The 19,932-nt window shown below is 35.3% G+C and overlaps 1 protein-coding gene across 3 annotated transcripts in view; it reads left to right on the forward strand.

The window, feature by feature from the left end:
• Positions 1-294: 294 nt before the first annotated feature.
• Positions 295-19,932, forward strand: part of LOC137245613 (arginine kinase Lit v 2.0101-like) — a 104,201-nt gene continuing 84,563 nt past the window's right edge. For all 3 annotated transcript variants that reach the window (XM_067776561.1, XM_067776562.1, XM_067776566.1), the window contains exons 1-2: positions 295-400; positions 471-2,243. In XM_067776561.1, coding sequence (XP_067632662.1) covers positions 2,183-2,243 — 61 coding nt within the window. In that variant the 5' untranslated portion in view covers positions 295-400; positions 471-2,182. The remainder of the gene's footprint in view (positions 401-470; positions 2,244-19,932) is intronic.

Consider the following 19,932-nt stretch of genomic DNA (forward strand, 5'->3'; position numbering starts at 1 on the left):
CGACAAAAATTTTAAAATTTTAAAAAGTGGTGCATATTATGAAAAACTTATCCAAATTAAAAAAAAAAATGCGCTATTTCAGAATTTCTCCGATGAACGCGATAGGATTATTTCTGCTATGATAGGCTGATTTTCCGCTCAGCCGTCGGTATATAATTTTTTGTCGATTTCAGCATTCTTAACGTATTTAATGATTTTTCACCTGAAGACGAAACAACTTGGACAATCTAATAACAAAACCGTTACAATCAATATAAACGAATCATTAATTAGTTATAACGATATTTCATGATTTTAGCCTACCTTTCGCACATTGGATGCAAACATTGAAATAATATGGAATCAAATCCATCTTCGCCTACATTAAATGGTGTTACAACCAAAAATGAACTCACACTTTGTAAGTTTCAAAAATAAGTGCATACATAATTTCAATTTATATCAAATTAATTTGTTTTTGAAATTTTTAGCAACAAAACTGAATGTTAGCGATAACTGTGCCGCAGTATTAAAAGTGCAAACACCCAATGGTACAACAGTGCGTATACGTATCCGACATACAATTGCATCGCATGAGGGCACAGAACAATGTGAATAAAACCAGATGTCAATTAAAAAGGAATGAATAATAGAAAAGTGAATAATGAAATAAAATAATAATAAAACGTATATCCAAATAAAATAAGAAAATAAAAGAGTTATGTAAAAATTCATAGCTTAAACAAGGAATAAAAAAGTGCACAAATTAAAGGTATAGTAAAAACAAATTTAACAAAGAAAACAAATTAAAAAAGAAAATATTTATAATATCCTTTTTTTTACTGACAAAGTACAACAACAAATACATTGTATGATTGTCGCTCTAATACCTATCAAGTGTCTATAAATTGCTAGCGACACGGAAGAAAATATATGGACAATACCATTTCCTTTATTGGTGGTGTTGCCACATGCTTGCCCATTATTGCTAATGTACGCCGGTTGCAAAGCCTTTTGTGCTCACACTCGTCATGTCCACTGTCGATTGCTCATTTTACCAACTATACACTAACATAAATAATAATAATAGCAACACTACGCCGCTGCGATAACTCGCCACTACATAATTTGGTATTGCGAGTTAGTAAACTGTACGAATAGCTTAAAATGTGCAGCAAACGACATCGGACCGTCAACGCTCGTGGACACATTTCCGTTACTGTTTCCGTTACCGTCGCGAACTCGTCATACATATGTATGTGTGAACAACGGTTAGACAATAACAGCGCCAATGAAAATTTTTAACGATAAAATTAGAAAATTAGATTAACAACTGTGGCAATCAGTGTGGTGGACAATTTATGAAAAAATGTGCAAATGCAGGGTTCGCATTGTTTAAGAGGACAAACAGTATGGTACGGTTATGGTGCTACATACTGGCCGTGTTTGTGAGCAATCAAGCAAATTATAATGCAAAATGCAAAAACAAAGTAGAACCAGCAGAGATATGGGGTAGAAAAAAGTAATTTTAGTGAATAATAATAAAAGGGCGTGTAAAGTAATAAATAAAGTTTATATGGGCATAAAATAGCAATGCTAGATGAAAGTTAACTAAATATATTATTCATCGAAATGGGCTAAAATTTATAAAAAAAATCATAACAAAAACGAAAAGTAAAAAAAATTAAAAAAAAAAAATAAATGTGGTGAGAAAAACGCTAATAAGTAATCAATAAAACCTTTTCAATTTGTTTAAATATGTGATAAATCAAAACCAAAATAAGCCTAGCCTTTACGCGTATTTCTGCTTTAATCATTGTGTGCTATTACTATGTCCATTACTTAGTAATTGACAAAAAGCAAAAACGAAAAAAAAAACCACAACAAAAAAAAATTTGCATTCTCGCTGAAATTGGCCAAAAGGCTCTTTTGTCGTTTGTGTGTCGTGGTCTCGTACATTTATATCAAAAACGTTAACAATGTGTTGTTGCTCATATTGAGTGGGTGTTGCAGTATTTTATATATTAATGCATATGACTTATTTCCGGAAAGTTTTCGCGTTACATTTCGCATTATGTTCGTTTCGCTTGAAATTCTACACACGCAGTGTTGGTTCTGCATTTGAATTTGGTGATTGCATTGTCAATAACTAGCGCATACAAAAGCTCTAATATTTGAGTGCATTTTCGCATTTAAAGGCGATATGCCACCGAAACGGAGGCGCCGATTTCAAGGATTATATTATCATTCATCGCCACCAAAAGGTGAGTACCGCAAAACCCTGTTAAACATTGAAACATTTAAAAATTTGCTAACATATCAATAACCTTGAACTCGCATACAAAAATATCGAAATTTAAAATTCTTGATATCAAATTACAAGCCTGAATTCCCTTTTATACGTAAAATTATTTTCTTAAGTTCACTCTTCAAGTTATATTTGGCCAATTGCTATTTTCAACGTGCTGTTTCATCGCTATTAATGTTTTTTTTTTTTGAAAATACGGCAAACTGTTTGAGAGTTCATTATTTCTTTCAATCTATCCCCGGTAAAAATTTTGGAACCCGTTTTAATAGATTCGTTGGTTTAAGTAATTTTTCAAACTTTTTTGTTCTAAATTAACTTATTTTGGTCCAGCCAAATAAGACCAAAAAAATAAGAGAAGTGATACAAAATGTTACAACAAGTTGAAAATTAATATTATTTAAAATATAATTATGTTTAAAATATAATTATGAATAAAATTTATAAACTCAAAATTTCAGTTTGTCCAAAAATTGTATTTAAGGTCAAAAGTCAAAAAGAGTTTTTCGCGATTAAAAAAATTTTTTTTTCATCAGAAAAATGTTTATACAAAAAGTGTGGCGTGGTGTGATGGTAGCGTGCTCCGCCATACACACCGAAGATGCTGGGTTCACGGCCCGGGAAAAGCAACATCAAAATTTTAGAAATAAGTTTTTTCAATTATTTTCAAATTTTCTTTACCCTGGCAGTGTTTGGCTAGCACTCCGAGTGTATTTCTGCCAGGAAAAGCTTTCAGTGAAATCTCATCTGCCTCTGCCAAAAATCTCTTCGGAGGTCATCGCGCCTTACATCTAATTTTTTATGCCAAGTACATATATACATCTTTAGTTTTAATAAATGTTAAAATAGTTTTCTGTCTGTCACTTAGACTTAAAATTTAATATATATTAGAATAATACTAGCAGACCCGGCAGACGTTGTTCTGCCCTAAATTTGCCCTATCTGCATACTTTTAATAAGCTTTTTCCTTCTAACTCTGCCCTACCCGTCTACACTTGGTCCTAATCTTTTTATTCACTCCTCCCTCCGTCTTTTTCGCTTCATCTCCATCTTCGTCTCATTCTGTCTCTTTCTCAGTCTCCTCTATTTTCTCTTCTCTCAAGTTTTTCTCCTTCTTCTTCATCTCGTATTGCCAGTCCCAGAGGGTGGTATGTATTATGTTCCAGTCCCATTCCGAGTCTCATTCCCAGTCCCACTCCGAGTCTCAGTCTCAGTCCCAGTCCTAGTCCTAATCCCAGTCCCAGTATACTTCCCGGAAAAAAGCAAGGTAAATACTAATATAGGCAAATTTATATACAAAATGTCAGGCAAATCGAATAGGACGTATGTAAATAGGTATGTGGGTATTATTAGTTCTTGCCTTTATTTCGACTTCGCATGCATATTTATCAGATTTGCCAGGTTGATGCGACTAAATCGAATATCACAATGAACTTTAGAGCTCTCAGCAACAGCTTTCATTTGATATCCATAATACACAGAAATTTTAGGGGTATCCGGGTCCATGTTTTGGCCTATATCTCGAGGCCCTAGTGACCCAGCGGTGTAAAACTTACTCTGCATTATAGCACACATCAACGGCTTCAATTTGATACCCATAATGTAAAAACATATTCTACGTGTATCCGGGTCCACGTTTTGGGCTATATGTCGAGACCTTATCCTCCCAGTTGTATGAAAATTATCCTGTACTATAGCACTCATCAACAGTTTTCATTTGATATCCATATTGTATAACACATTCTAGGGGTACCCGGGTCCACGTGTTGGGCTATATCTCGAGACCCTAGCCTCCCAGTTGTAAAAAAATTATCCTGTACTATAGCACTCATCAACAGCTTTCATTTGGTATCCATATTGTGCAAACACATTCTAGGGGTACCCGGGTCCACGTTTTGGCCTATATCTCGAGACCCTAGCCTCCCAGTTGTATGAAAATTATCCTGTACTATTGCACTCATCGACAACTTTCATTTGATATCCATATTGTAAAAACACATTCTAGGGCTACCCGGGTCCACGTTTTGGGCTATATCTCGAGACCCTAACCTCCCAGTTGTATGAAAATTATCCTGTACTATAGCACTCATCAACAGGTTTCATTTGATATCCATATTGTATAACACATTCTAGGGTTACCCGGGTCCACATTTTGGGCTATATCTCGAGACCCTAGCCTACCAGTTGTATAAAAATTATCCTGTACTATAGCACTCATCAACAACTTTCATTTGATATCCATATTGTATAAACACATTCTAGGGGTACCCGGGTCCACGTTTTGATCTCAAGACCCTAGACACGTAACGAAAAAAAACGTAGACGTTGGCCGATTCTCAGACCTACCCAATATGCTCACAAAATTTAATGAGAATCGGTTCAGCCGTTTCGGAGGAGTTCAGCCTCTAAAACCGTGACAAAAGAATTTTATATATTAGATGAAACCCAGTCCCTTCATTTATTCACCAGTGTAATCTCAATACAACATCTGTCCCCTGTTCAATTGTGCGCTGAGCTAGGGTTTTATGCCTGCTATAATATAAGCAATACCGTTTACGTTTTGAGCTTTACTCTATTTTATTCTTAAAACCACGTAAAGCTCAACATCGGATATATGTATATTCTTTTAGTTTATCTACAAAGAGTCAAGTTCAAGAAGAATACAATCGCGAAAAAGTTAACCAAAATGTTCCAAGGGTAGTTTACTTTTCAGAAATGTTAACTTTTCCAAGCGGTTTTCAAATTTGAAAAAATGCAGTAATAAACACAGTTTTTGGGATATAACAATTTATTTAAATGACTTAGTTTTAATCATTACAGAGCATAAACTTAGATTTAATTTGTACTGGCTGATTTCAAGTTCACAGAATATACATACATATTAATTTATTCACATTGCAAATATCGATTACAAAGAAATCCTGTGAAAAACATTTATAAGTGTTACTTTTCGTATGGCACGTCGAGATGTACTTATTAATTTGTAAGAGCTGGTTTATAGAAGCAGTCGAGACTTGTTTGTTTTTTTTTCTTTTTAGCTTTTAACAATTTTCGTCCAAAAAACTCAATTTCTGTTATTGCATATATCTTGCTCGATAGCTGATTCTTCCTTATCATTATCCGACACTTTGCAATCTTCGTCATGTTCCGTAATTTTAACGTCGTTCCAATTCTCAATGACGTCAATGCTTACGTTAACACCATCCACCTTTCAAAATAACACAAAAAATAGGGGAATACCCGCACTTGGTTTTATTGCCAAACAAACGGTTGAACTTGAAAAAAGCTCAGAAAATTTAGTCAATAGTTAACTTTTTAGAGCGCTACGTGGACGCTCCAGCTCAGTCAACTTAGCCGAGCGTTTAACTTTCTCGAGAGTTAACTTTTTCGCGATTCTACTGTACTATTTTTACACGTAATAACTGGCTGTGACACGACATCTGCATTTTACAGGAGAGGTAAAATATCAGTTTTCAAAATATTTGAAAACCAAAATTACGGGCAATGTGCTCAAGTTTTTAAAAACAATAATTAAACTCAACAAAAAGTTATTACCAACATTTTCATTCTACTTGCTTAGATAAGTGCAAGTTTCGTTTAAAATATTAAATATAAAAACAAGCTCAATTAGCTTGTCTTCCACCAACCGCAGCTGATGTTCATCAACCATTTTTTCTAGACCCCCAAGAGTGGGGTTAGAAATTGGTCAGTAATATATTTGAACCAGTGCAGTCCAGTTACTTCCACCTACGGCTGAAAAACTGCTGGACACAGTTTTTTGCATCTGCAAAAATGGATGCAGCGCCAAATGAGGTTGCAAAAAAAAATTTAACTGTTTTGTTCTCTGTAATGTAAAAATTGTCAAGGCCGGTCAGGTTCTAATGCTGAATCACGAACAGTGGTCGATTCGTTTGACTGCAAGGCGGTGACATGCACTGAAAGGAAAATACTGGTAAAATCAACCGAAATACGGGTGAATTCAACCGAAATTTCTGTCAATGTCTATCCATCGCAACATGATGGTGAATCAACTGCGCACAAATCGTTGATTCGTAATTGACCGTTTTAGTAGTCAAATGAACAAAAAAAGTTGTTGCGACAGCTTTTTACGAAAGTAACTATGTTGCGGTATTTGCAAGGCAGATGAGTTTTCACTGAGATATTTTCATGGCAGAAATATACTCGGAGTGCTTGCCGAACAGAGACGAGGGGCGACCCCGCTTAGGAAAATTTTCTTCTAATTGAAAAACCTTATTTCTAAAATTTGTATGCTGATTTGTCCGTTGTGTGAATCCAGGGTCTTCGGTGTGGTAGGCGGAGCACGCTACCATCCCACCACGGCGGCCGTCATATACATATGTAAATATGTGCATACATATAGTACACAGCATACATAAGTACAAAGTAGAGAGCGCAGTGAGCGTAAAAATCTCTTTGAAATTGGCTCATGTATTGACTGCTGATCGCTGTTGAAATGACCAGTGAGATCAGTTGTGTTAACAAAAAAATCAGTTAGATTGATTAGCAATCTGTCAATTTTACAGAATTTTGTCAACTTAAGTGCTTGACAAAGAACTCGGTCGAATTAACCATAATTCGATCAATTTCACCGAATCTCCGTCAAGTCAAGAACAACAGAACCGATTTGTAGATTTCACTAGCACTATTTCTTTCAGTGTGCGATTCGTCGCTAATAACGCAAATAACTTGCCCTTCGAATGAAGATGACCAAGAGGAAGAAGAAGAAGAATAAGGAGAAGGGAACAAGGAGATTTGAATCAGTCTAATATTAGAGCTTCATTACTTGTATTCAATTGACATCGCTTTTATTATTTCCAATCTTCGAGATTTTTCATAATATTTTCAACAGTTACAAATTACACAGGATCATAGTTCACTCGTGGAATAGGCCTACTGAGAAAACCACGGTAAAAAAAACGCGCGAAGTACAATATCTCCGAGACATCGTGGAAACGTGCATATTATGACGAGTACAAATTCTAAAACTTTTTGGTTCGTGATAGCTCAGAAATGGTGGCTGGTAGGAAAAAATTATTGAGCCGTTTTTGTAGATAAATTTATGATCTTCAATTCTTGAATATATTTTTATTGTTTTAAATTTAAAAAAAAAAAAAAAAATCGTAACATGCATAAAAGCTTGTAGACACTTCTAGTTTTAAAACGTTATCCAAAAATTCCAAATGGCTGCTGAAAGTCTAAAAAAAAAAAAAATCATTTGTGAAAACTGTCGCGTGTTATATATTGTGTCTCAGCATGATTGAATCACAAGAGGTATGCTCGGCTTACAAAATTTTTAACAATTGCAACCAAATCGAATTCGCATCCATTAACTGTGTTGTTTCTTCGCAAACGTTAGTAGTAGATATAGGAGGCGAACGATTTACAACAGCCCGATACGCGCTGAACTGCAAATTTCCGTATTATAACTTTTTTCGATTCTATGGTAAATTTATTAAATATACCTGGATCTAGTCGTAGTACAGAAGAAAGGAATTTTGTATGAAAACTGAAACTAAATCGAAATTTAAATGCAGTTTTGAACGTCAAAAACTGAACAAGAAAATCGACTCGTTTAGAAATAGCATTACAGTTATTAGAAATGCCATAACGAAATGTTTCACTCATTGAGTGTGTTAACTTATTCAGACCGTATGTTCGATACATTTGTCTCTATTTAAGTACTAGCTTTACCCGGCGTACATTGTAACGCCCGAGGTCGAATGAATGTTGTGTTATTTTTTCTGTTTTGTTTGTTGATAATTTAGTTTATTGTTCTGTAAATTGAATTGCATTTTATACGCATACTTGGTGAAATTTTCGTTTAAAATATTTTATTATTGTATCTTATTGTAATGCAAGTGGGTACACAATATTTTTGGTTTTTTCGTTCGGTGCAAAGATAAACAAATTTTTTGGCGTTCCAACTTTCGAGCAAGCAACATATAGTTAAATAAAAAATGGAAAAAGCACGGACTCTCTAAATTTAATCCTGCAACAGTAAGCGATTGTCTTTGTGCTTTGTTGATTTTAATTGCAAACGCAAGGCGTACAGGAAACTGGAAGGGCTTAAAATTTAATAGCAAATCTGTTGGAATCATTGGGATCCGTACTATGAGCACATCTTCACCTTTGCTTTTACCGCTGATGATTGTTGCTTCGATTACATTCCGCGTTAATTTCTTAACGTAAAGTCTGGTTCCATTGCACAATTATGGTGGGTTTAAATTACGAAGAAGCATGATTGGTGAACCAATTTTCAAAGTTAATATATGCGCAGGCATTCCAAGTGGTTCTAAAGAGTTTAGAAATTCAATTGGATAATTCACAGTTTGATCTTCATCTGTAACTATTTCGATCGATTTATATTTCGCAACTTCACCAGGAATTTGTTTTTGAATGCGATCATTGATTTTGTTAACATGATCATTTTTGGGAGCTAAGAATGCTCGTTCGCATAGCCAAAAAAAAAATTAAATTTAAAGTTCTTAATTTTGAAATATGAAAAACCTTCGCTTTGATCGAGAGAACCTATAGCCAAAATTTGGTGATGATTGAGGTGTAGGAAATACGTTTCCATAGGGAACACACACACAGAATTTTTATAGAAGATGTAGATGGACTGAAGCTAACAATTTTTTTTAACGGCGGCAGATTTCTAAACGTCCGAAAGAAATAACAGCCAAACACAAGAATGCAGGCAAACTTTAGGTTTTGAAATAATTTAAGTTTTTACGGCAGCCATAGTTCTAGAAAATTCCATTTGTAGAGAATGTGGTACGCCCCTTTTTTCCCAATTCCACATTTGGCTTAACGTCATATAGCTCCTTACCAATTTTCATTATCCTATCAGTACTACATCCAGAGATATGCAGTATGATATATTCCATTTGTATGGGAGGTGCCACGCCCCCTTTTTTCCAATTCCACATTATCTTGGTGGTGTTAGGGATTTACCTCATATAACTTCTTACTCAATTTCAATGTTCTGGCATGTAAACCTTCAGAGTTATGCAGTATCAAAAATTCAATTTGTATGTGTGTGCCATGCCCCTTTTATATATCGAAATTATTTTTAGCCTAAAATCTTCCTGTTGATAGGAGGAACCTATAGCCAATGGTGATGATTGAAGTTTGGGAAATACGTTTCCATAGCGAACATACACATACACACACACAGAATTTGATTTTTATATATGTATATATAGATTTATTGAATCTCTTTTATATTTGTAATATTATTTATATTCTTATTTGGAATACTTGGACCTCGTGACGTTGTATCAAACGATCGTGTTCTGAGTGTTGCAAATTAACGTTTAATCCGGAAACTTTAAATGAATATTTAAACGGAAAAGAGCTTTCAGAATAAATAGGTACATAAATAATTCCTCTTAATCAAGACAGCACATAAGTCAACTATTCTGTCAAGGCCGGAGTATAAAGTTCTAAAATCAGGCATTTATTTTCTTTGAGAGTTCATTGCGAATGCTGAGTGAAGTATCCCATGTCGGCTGCCGGTTCGAAACCCCCCAATACCAAAAACACTTTCCAAAAATTCAAAAATTAGATTGAATAACGTTTTATCTCACAATTTTTTTCATAAACTCACTTTACTATGTCACATGTATTGAATTTATGCTCAAGCTTTTAAAAGAAATTTTGAGATAGAGTATTTTTGACTAAAATTCTTCAAACAAATTATGGAAAAATTATTTAAGTAGTATAACTTTTCAACATTTCTCAAAATATTTAGTAAAATATGAGCGGTTTCCACAGAACCTGTTGTATTTGCAAAATAAGTATCACAATATAGTGCTAAAAGAAGTTTTCTACTACAATTTTCGCTGAAGGCGATTGAATTATACCCCATTTTCCGTACTTCGTAAAAGCAACCCGTCCTGATTTTTAAATTGGGAGTGTTAAAGCTCTGCCATTATAAGAAACAAAACCTTTAGTAATTGAATCCCACTTTCTCACATTTTGTTGTATATGCAGTGCGTATTATACACGGTTAGAAATTTGGGCATCAATTTTTAACCATTCATCGGTTTTTAGAATATTTTTTACCTAAATTAACAACCTCTAAAAGAGAGACTTGTAAGCACTTCCTGCTTTAGAACAAAGGGAAAAATATTTAAAAATATAAAGGTGGAAACTTACTTGTATTCATTTCTAGTTTAGTAACAAAACCCAAAAGTTAAAATTTATTGTTTACCAACGAAATATTAAGAATTGATGAATACTTAGTGCTGCAGGGCATATACTGTTTTTCCATAAATTGTATTATAGATAGACAGTGTTACGATGTGCTTAATGAAAGAGATGGGATAGCTCAGTAGGTAAAGCTTACTACTGCATTCCGGGAAATATCGGTGCGAAACTTGACCACCACCCAGATTTTTCTTATTACACCCAGCGTGCTCGAGATAAATATAGACTTCCGTATATCAAAACTGTCAGGATGAAAAAAGGAATTGATTTAGGTCGTGTCTGTCTGCGCACACGATAACTTGATAAATATTGAGATACCTTAGTGAAATTTTGTTGTTGTTGTACGGATAAGGACACTCCCCGTAGGCTTCAGGGAGTGTTATCGATGTTGATGGTACTTTGCCAGATGCAGATTTGTTATGACCAGATGCGACCTTCCAGGCCATCCCGCCCTCCCACCCCCTACATCCATGAGCGGTTTGGGGAGGCCAGAGCCTCGGCTGTTAATGAAACAAGATTCACCACGGATAGGTGAGGCTGACAATTGGGTTTGGAGAAGCTATATATTGAGCTGGAAACCTGAAAGTTTTGCGCTACACAACCCCTTGAATCTACCTGATATTTTAGTCGCCTCTTACGACTACCTCTTAACTCGCTGGGGTGTGAAATTTGTTATACGGGTTACTTGAGGGTTAGCTTTCATGAGCGAATAGCCCTTGACAAATTTCAAAACTAAGTCTGCATTTAGTCTTATAAAACATCACAATGTTGATTTAAAAGTTAACTTTTAAAAGATACTTTCACATTGAAAAATCAAAAAAAAAAAATATGTGCAATGCAATATTTTTGTTGAATCGGCAAATACCTATATAGTATCTCTGAGATTAGGCCAATCGGTTATCGGATCGGATGTTGACTAAGCCCAAATTCTTCCATTCTAAGTCAGATTAATCTAACCGGAAATCGGCTAAAATGGCAACATTGAACTGAGTACGACTACGTTTCAAAATAAATAGTTTTGGCCACTAGGACAACTTCAAGAGAATTCAAATTTTTTACCTTTTATCCCAAACCATTCGAATCGAGGAAATTGATCACCTTTAATTTGGATAGGAATACTACCTATTATTACTGCTATCTTTGCTATATAAGCTTCTCGGAAGTAATAACACCCAATTTTTTTATGTAACTTTACACTAAAGTAGAGCTCCGGTCTGTGTGTGAGTTACTTCACCAAAATGGATTGAGAAAGAATTCCCCAGTGAATTTGTTATCTTGATATGGGCATCGTGGAGATATGGAAAACTACGCTTAAGGTCCTCTGTCGGCAAACAAAAAGCATGCTATGCTAGTTACTTATCGTCCCCGTCCTGCTATATGGTGATGAAGCATGGCCCATAAAAACATCCGATGAAATGGCTCTGGGAATGTTGGAGAGAAAATATCTTCGAAAAATTTACGGACCTCTACGCGTTGGCGATGACGAGAGCCAATGAAGTTTTAATGATGAGCTGTAAGCCATCTAAATAGACATCAACATTGTCCAGCGAATTAAAACGCAGCGGCTACGCTGGCTTGGCCATATTATGCGAATGAAAAATGAAACTCCGGCTAAGAAAGTATTTTATCCGAACCTGCCTATGGAAGCAGAGGAAGAGGGCGGCCCGCACTACGCTGGAAGGACCAGGTGGAAAACGATTTAAGCTCCCTTGGTGTGACCAATTGGCGCCAGTAGCGACTAGCGCGCCTTGTTGGACGGCCATAACCGTTTAAACGGTAAATCGCCAATTAAGTTAGTAAGTATGTATTTGCGGACCACTGAAATAGATACAAATTTTGAAGATCAACAAGTACTGTTATTACAAATACATATTGAGAAGAATTTGCGTAACATAGATTTTACTCTTTTATTTGTTTGCTTCAATAAATAGAACAACGGAAATGTTTAGTGTAGTGTTTCCTTTTGATTTCCGCTCGGTTTTGGTTTTTTGCATGATAGTACTTCAGCGTTTACATGAAACTCACCCAATATGTATGCACTGTATATATACATACATACTATGAGTGTTATGACCAGGCATAAAGACGCGAAAGAGCTTTTGAAAATAATGTGGAAAAAAGAGCCAGGGCTGCCTGTTCCCAAGAGAATCGGAACTTAAAGTAGGTTATTATAACGCACTTAATACATTATTATAGGATTTATATGTTTACTAGCTTTTGTGCCTGCGGACGGAGCATTGGAGAAATAAGCAAAATAACCTAACAGAAATTAACTTTAGTTTTTTATTTGGTAAACAAATATTTATTTTTAATGTAACACATTTCTGCAAACAATATTTTTGGCGAAACAATTCAGGATTCCTTCTGTTTTGGGACAGTTCTAGAGCAGTTAAAGCATCCTTTAAGGTACACTTCGGGGGTTTTCGGGTATCATTTTGGGACAACTTCAGGCTAATTTCAAGACTATTCAGGATAATTTCCAGCACTTTGGGACTGATACAGGATCACTTCAGAAGCATTTCGAGATTTTTTTCGGGACCAATTTTGAACGAATTCTGGATTATTTTGGGACTATTTTGGGAACCTGTAACTGGCCTGAAATTGTTTCAAATTGATTCCGAAATAGTTTCAAAATGCTTCCAAAAATAGTCCAGAAGTGTGCATGAAAGGATACTTCACCTTCCCTAAAATTGTCACTAGTTTCTCCAAGTTACACACTAGCCATACTAGCACCCATACTTTAACTGCAATCTGTCTGTACATTGCCGTGTCAATAGACACATGTATGTATATGTAGGTAGTCATCTCACCAGGCACTTGCTCGATTATTTTTATACTCAGCGTGCTTTGCACACAGAGTATATTAACTTTGATTGGATAACGGTTGGTTGTCCAGGTATAAAGGAATCGAGATAGATATAGACTTCCATATATCAAAATTATCAGTATCGAAAAAAAATTTGATTAAGCCATGTCCGTGCGTCCGTCCGTCTGTCCGCTAACACGATAACTTGAGTAAATATTGAGATTTCTTCACCAAATTTGGTACACGAGTTTCTCTGGACCCAGAATAGATTGGTATTGAAAATGAGCGAAATCGGATGATAACCACGCCCACTTGTTATATATATAACATTTTGAAAAACACAAAAAACCTGATTATTTAGTAAATAATACACCTAGAATGCTGAAATTTGACATGTGGACTGATATTGAGACTCTTGATAAAAATTTGTACAAAATGTTAAAATGGGCGGGGTACCGCCCACTTGTGACAAAATCAATTTTACAAATATTATTAATCATAAATCAAAAATTGTTAAAGCTATCGTAAAAAAATTCGGCAGAGAGGTTGCCTTTACTATAAGGAATGCTTTGAAGAAAACTTAACGAATTCGGTTAAGGACCACAGCCACTTTTATATAAAAGATTTTTAAAAGGGTCGCGGACGAATCAAATAAGACATATCTTTGCAAAAAATAGCTTTATATCAATGGTATTTCATTTCCCAAGTGGATTTATAACAATAAATAGGAAAAACTTCAAATTTAAAAAAATGGGGGTGGCACCGCCCCTTTTATGACTAAGCAATTTTCTATGTGTCGGGAGCCATAACTTGAAGAAAAATTAACGGATCCTAAAAAAATTGGGTACACAAATTTTTGCTATAGTGGAAAATATTTCTAGTAAAAATGGACGGGGCTGCTTATAGACCATGCCTTACTTACTTACTTAATTGTCGCTTAACCGTCTAAACTGTTATGGCCGTCCAACAAGCCGCGCCAGTCGCTCCTTCGCTACGCCAACCGGCGCCAATTGGTCACACCAAGGGAGTTTAAATCGTTTCCCACCTGGTCCTTCCAACGAAGTGGGGGCCGCCCTTCACCTCTGCTTCCATAGGCGGGTTCCGACAGAAACACTTTCTTGGCCGGAGCATCATCTTTCATTCGCATAACGTTATGCGAAAGACCATGCCTACTTTTATATAAAAGAAGTTTAAATGGGTCGTAGACTAGAATAATAAGCTATATCTTAGCGAAAAAAGTAATGTATTAATGATATTTCACTTATCAAGTCTTATTGTAAGAGGAAATGGAGAGACGTTTTTTTTTTTTAACGGGCGGTGTTATGTAGAAAAGTAATTTATCTGAAATGAAATGTGCAATTGAAGCTCACGCTGAGTATATAATATTCGGTTACACCCGAACTTAGACACTTTTGCTTGTTTTACTTATGTTTACCATAGTTTCATTTTTAGGAGCTTGTATTGCGCTGGCATCTGGATCATAGTTAAGCACTCAGAGGACATCATTATCTGAAATCCGACATCTGTTAGTTGTAAGAGAAACACATTATCTTCAATTAGTGGTGATACTTCTCTTAGTTTTTCTTCACTTGTTGTTGTTGATGTAGCAGTGCTTCGCCCCATCAAATAGATGCGACCAGTCACATATTGCCACTAATATCTTTTAACGGGGAAACTTGTAGTTTCAACAGGGCTTGACCAGAGAGAAAGGGGTTTTAAAGCTGTTAGTTGCAAATTGCAATTGAAAAGATGGTTGATGTCATGTGGGGGCATATTACAAGCAGGATGAACGTCATGTTTGTCGGGGTTCATTATGGATAGATTAGAGTTTAACCATATTACAGTATCCAGAGCGAAAGTGAGCTAGAGTGGCGCGTGTCTTCTTGGGGAGGTTGTTTTTCTATAGTGCAAGTTCATGGTATTTGACTTTTAAAACAGGGTACCTGGCAATTATAGTGGTCTGATGTCTTCTACATACGGCTAAATTCTCAGGTGGCGTATTTCTTCATAGTGCTTCCGAAGATATCTTCTTTAGTTCTTTGAAGCGGGGCCTCTCCAATCAAACCTCTGCTGGAATGCCCAGGTTTCTGGACAGGTTTCATTTATCGTCTTATGGGGAGTACTCTTGCCTCACTGTGTAGTTGGTGTTCTGGAAGAAGACCACCAGTAGAAGTTCTGGGAGTGGTGTTTTGATAGGCCTAAAGTTTAAGTATAGTTTTCTTAAAAATGGATAAAATTGTATAAAACAAATCAAAAAATTCTATTGTGCAACTGAGAAGTTGCACTTTTTTGGCGTTAAAACATACTTTTATTTGCATGCAAATAATGCATTATATAAATTAAAAAATACTGGAAAAAGACAGTCAACAAAGTTCAGTTTAAATTTGAAAAATTAAATAAATAAATATATATTTTCTTACATTAAATGTACTTAGTATAATTTCGAAAATAAATCGAATGTTAATAATTTTAAATTATATCCACTGCCATAGCAACTTTCCGTAATGACTGAATCCGAACTTAACTGAAGTTAGTGGCTTATGATAAAAAAAGGGCTACCTATATACCAAATTTCAGACAAATCGAACACTGAATAGAATTTGATCGAATAGACCGATCCTTGGTCCACTTACGGGAAGGAACGTTACAGAAAAACTATTTCGGCTCGCTCAATAATTAAGTTTTCTTCCACTTTCCGAAAAGAAAGGAAGTACCCCTATACCAAATTTCAGGCTAATCGCGCCATAAATAAGATTTTTTGGAATAGGTCGGTCCCTGGTCCACATCCCACATTGTAAATCTTAAGCTTATTTATTTATTTATTTATTTATTACGGCTTTCCTATGCCTAACTTAAATCTATTTTACATGTCTATAATTGTCTTCTGGACTATGCAATCTAGAATAGTTACATCTATGTCCTACCTTGGAGTACTATGGATGGGAGATTTCCAGATCATGCGAACAAAGTGTTGTGCTAGTATTGTATGTAGGCATTTTACGCATGTTAGTAAAGCGCGAAGGCAACATCTGCACGGCGATGCACTGAGTTAATCGATTGATGCGTTTCAGTATGTGCTTCGGCAACCTTTTTTGTATGCGTACTAGAGCTTGGTAGTCTTGGCGCTACATAGCAGAATAGTTTCGCTGCACTTCTATCGATGCTATGGAAGCCCGCCTGTCCAGCACTAAATTGGTAGTGTTCTGCAATAATTGTACAATTTTTGTTTAAATTTATTGGAATGACATGATATAATATCATTCGGTAGTTCATTATAGGATTTAAGACCTTTATAATACAGATTACATTTGTCTGCTTCAGTTTTATAAGCTGGCAGATTAAAACCATTTTTATTACGAGTATTTACAGAGTGCATATCTTTTACATATTTTATATTAGTCCTCAAATACGCAGGCAAAGTTCATTCTATTATGTTTTTAATAAATTTCATGGTATAATAAAAAAGTTGCTGTCTAATTCTAAGCCAATTAAGAGAGCATAGCTTCCTTAAACCCCTTTCAAAACAAACACACAATTTTATCAAAATCGATCCAGTCGTTTAGGAGCAGTTCTGTGACAAACAGACGTACAGAAGAAATATCTATATATGTGACCCGGCCTATGAAAAGGTGGCTTATGACTCAAAAAAAAAAAAAAAAAAATTGCGAGAAACAGCTGTTAAAGATAAACAATGCATTTCTTCAGTTTCTTAGTAGTTTCCTTTTTTTTTTGAGTCATAAGCCACTTTTTCATAGGCCGGGTCACATATATGTGGGGTATTCCATTCCATTTCGACCAATTTTGAACCCGAGTCCTTTAGAATTGGCTGAAAGTTTTTCTTCTTTTTCTAGCTTACGAAAAACTTTTTTCAGAATTTTTCAAATTTTTTCATCCAACTCAAAAAAAGTAATGAATTTTTAAAAAAACACCGTTTTTGTTTTCAAAATGCTATAACTTTTTCAAAAATTGACCGTTTGGGATCTTTTTTTTTTAATTTGTTTTTAAATGTACTTTTCGGAAAAAATAAAAAAAAATTTTTTAAGTTTTTTTTTTTAATTTTTCAGTTTTTCGAGATTTTTCGAATTTCGCCATTTTTTTTCTCATAAGAAACTTCAATCAATTCTGGAATCATACCCACTAATCCCTGAGTTGCCCGATTTTTTTTTATTTAAGTGAAAAAAAAAATTTCAAAAATAACTTTCAAAAATAAAATTTTTTTTTTATCAATTTTATTTATATAACAAAAAAATGTAAGAAAATGATTTTTAAGTATTCTTTTCTTTATATATTATGGTAATCTACGATTAAAATAACCAGGATTAATGACTGACACAGCAAACATGTAAGTTTTCTAAAAATAATGTAACAAATTGTGAATTTATTTTCTTAAAAATCATTTTCTTACATTTTTTTGTTATATAAATAAAATTGATAAAAAAATTTTGATTTTTGAAAATTTTTTTTTCAATTAAATAAAAAAAAATATAAAAAAAATCGGCCCACTCCGGGATTAGTGGGGATGATCGCAGAATTGATTGAAGTTTTTTATGAAAAAAAAAAATAAATGGCGAAATTCGAAAAATCTCGAAAAACTGAAAAATTAAAAAAAAAAAACTTTAAACATTTTTTTGCATTTTTTCCGAAAAGTACATTTAAAAACAAAATTTAAAAAAAAAGATCCCAAACGGGCAATTTTTGAAAAAGTTATAGCATTTTGAAAACAAAAAAGGTGTTTTTTTTTAAATTCATAACTTTTTTTGAATAGGATGAAAAAATTCGGAAAACGTCTTTCGTAAGCTAGAAAAAGAAGAAAAACTTTCAGCAAATTCTAAAGGGGTCGGGTTCAAAATTGGTCGAAATGGGATGGAATACCCCATATATAAGATAGATTAAATCTTCTTAGTGAACAAACTTTAATATATGTGTACAAGTAACATAAACCACAAATTTAGCTAGATAAATTTAATTTCTTTAGTACGGAGAATACTTGTTAAACATGTATGTCTAGTTTTCTGAAAAAATACATATATGCTACAAAAATTTCTCAGTTTATAGAATCAAATTAAAAAAAGGAAAATAAATTGGAACTTGGTATAAATTTCCTCGGATTTAGATAGTTGCAAGTTACTTATTAGTATTATTATTGTTATTGGCTTGGCTTTGGCTCCGCCCACTAGTTTCGCTTAGGTTACAAAAACTTATTTCCTTAATTATATTTGCATATGTTATAAACATACTTATTGGCGTCATATTAGTTTCACACACACATATATATCTTTTTTCCATATGGGAGAAGTTATGAATTTAAATTTTTTTACGTTTGCTCGTGAAGAAATAATAAGAATCGTGTACTTTGGAATATGAAGGTCACAATTCCAGCATCGTACCTTTATGGTGTAAATAATTCTATGCATAACGGACTTAGAGATGTAGATGTTCGCCTCAAAGTGTGAATGGCAATTAGTCGTGAACTTTATGGACATAGTAAAAGTTCAACCTCTGCCAGGCTGTCGAAGAAGCGTGAGCCCAGAAATCTGAGCCTTATTCTTTGAAGCGCCGGACATTGGCAGAGAGAGAGTGGTAGATCGACTTCTCTTCCTCCTCATCCTGACAGCTTCTGCAGAGGGAGCTTGTTGCTATTCGCCACCGTCGGAGCATTGGTGTAATAGCACAATCACCTGTGATGACACCCGCAAGTACCCTCATCGCAGATTTGTTCAGTTTGAGAAGGAAGCTGGTGCCTTTCCTATCTAAGCATGGCCATAAAGAAATTGAGACTTCGCAGTCAACCCTATTGATACATAGCAAGTCCCTTGCCCTGTTCTCATATTCGCCGATTCTCCCTAGGAGATAACTAAGCGGTGGTCGAACGGAGCTGTCCACCTCACTTATGTCCAAGTCGGAACCTTTCCTAGCCAACTCATCCGCGAGTTCATTCCCTTCAATGCCGCTGTGCCCAGGGACCCAACAAAGGGAGACGTTGAGATGACGTATAGAAGCCAGAGAGGCTCTACACCTCCGTACAATGTCCGATTTTATCATGTTGGACTGTAATGCCCTTAAGGCGGCTTGGCTGTCAACAAAGATGGTTACGTCGGTGTTGGACATCGCACTATCTTGGAGCAGCTTTGCCGCTCTGTCTATAGCATAGACCTTGGCTTGGAATACACTGCATGCGTCAGGAAGTTGAAATGATTGGCCTAACTGTAGGTGTGTTGAGTAAATCCCAACTCCAGTTCCCTTTTCCATTTTCGAGCCGTCGGTGTATATTGTGATTCCCCTGCCGAGGTCTAGACCTACTTCCCATTCCTTCTTTGAAGGATAACGTATGTTCTGAACCTGGAAGTCCAAAACCCCTGTGATGTGGTCTGTTTTGGATGTTAGGTCGGTTATTATTCCGTTTTATTGCCTCTTTGTCATATCGTCTAGAATCGTCGCGTGTCCGTGCTTAGCTGTTTTCCACATGTTGGATTCTCTTAGTCGCAGAGCTCCTCTAGTGGCTAATGCCTGCACGAAGACTTGTAGAGGTGTTAAGTGAAAGATTACATTTAGCGCTTCCTGTGGTGCGTTGCTCACGGCGCCTGACATACGCAGGCATGCCAGCCTTTGT

The sequence above is a fragment of the Eurosta solidaginis genome, chromosome 3 (assembly GCF_040869045.1).
Source record: "Eurosta solidaginis isolate ZX-2024a chromosome 3, ASM4086904v1, whole genome shotgun sequence".
Classification (NCBI taxonomy): Eukaryota; Metazoa; Arthropoda; class Insecta; order Diptera; family Tephritidae; genus Eurosta; species Eurosta solidaginis.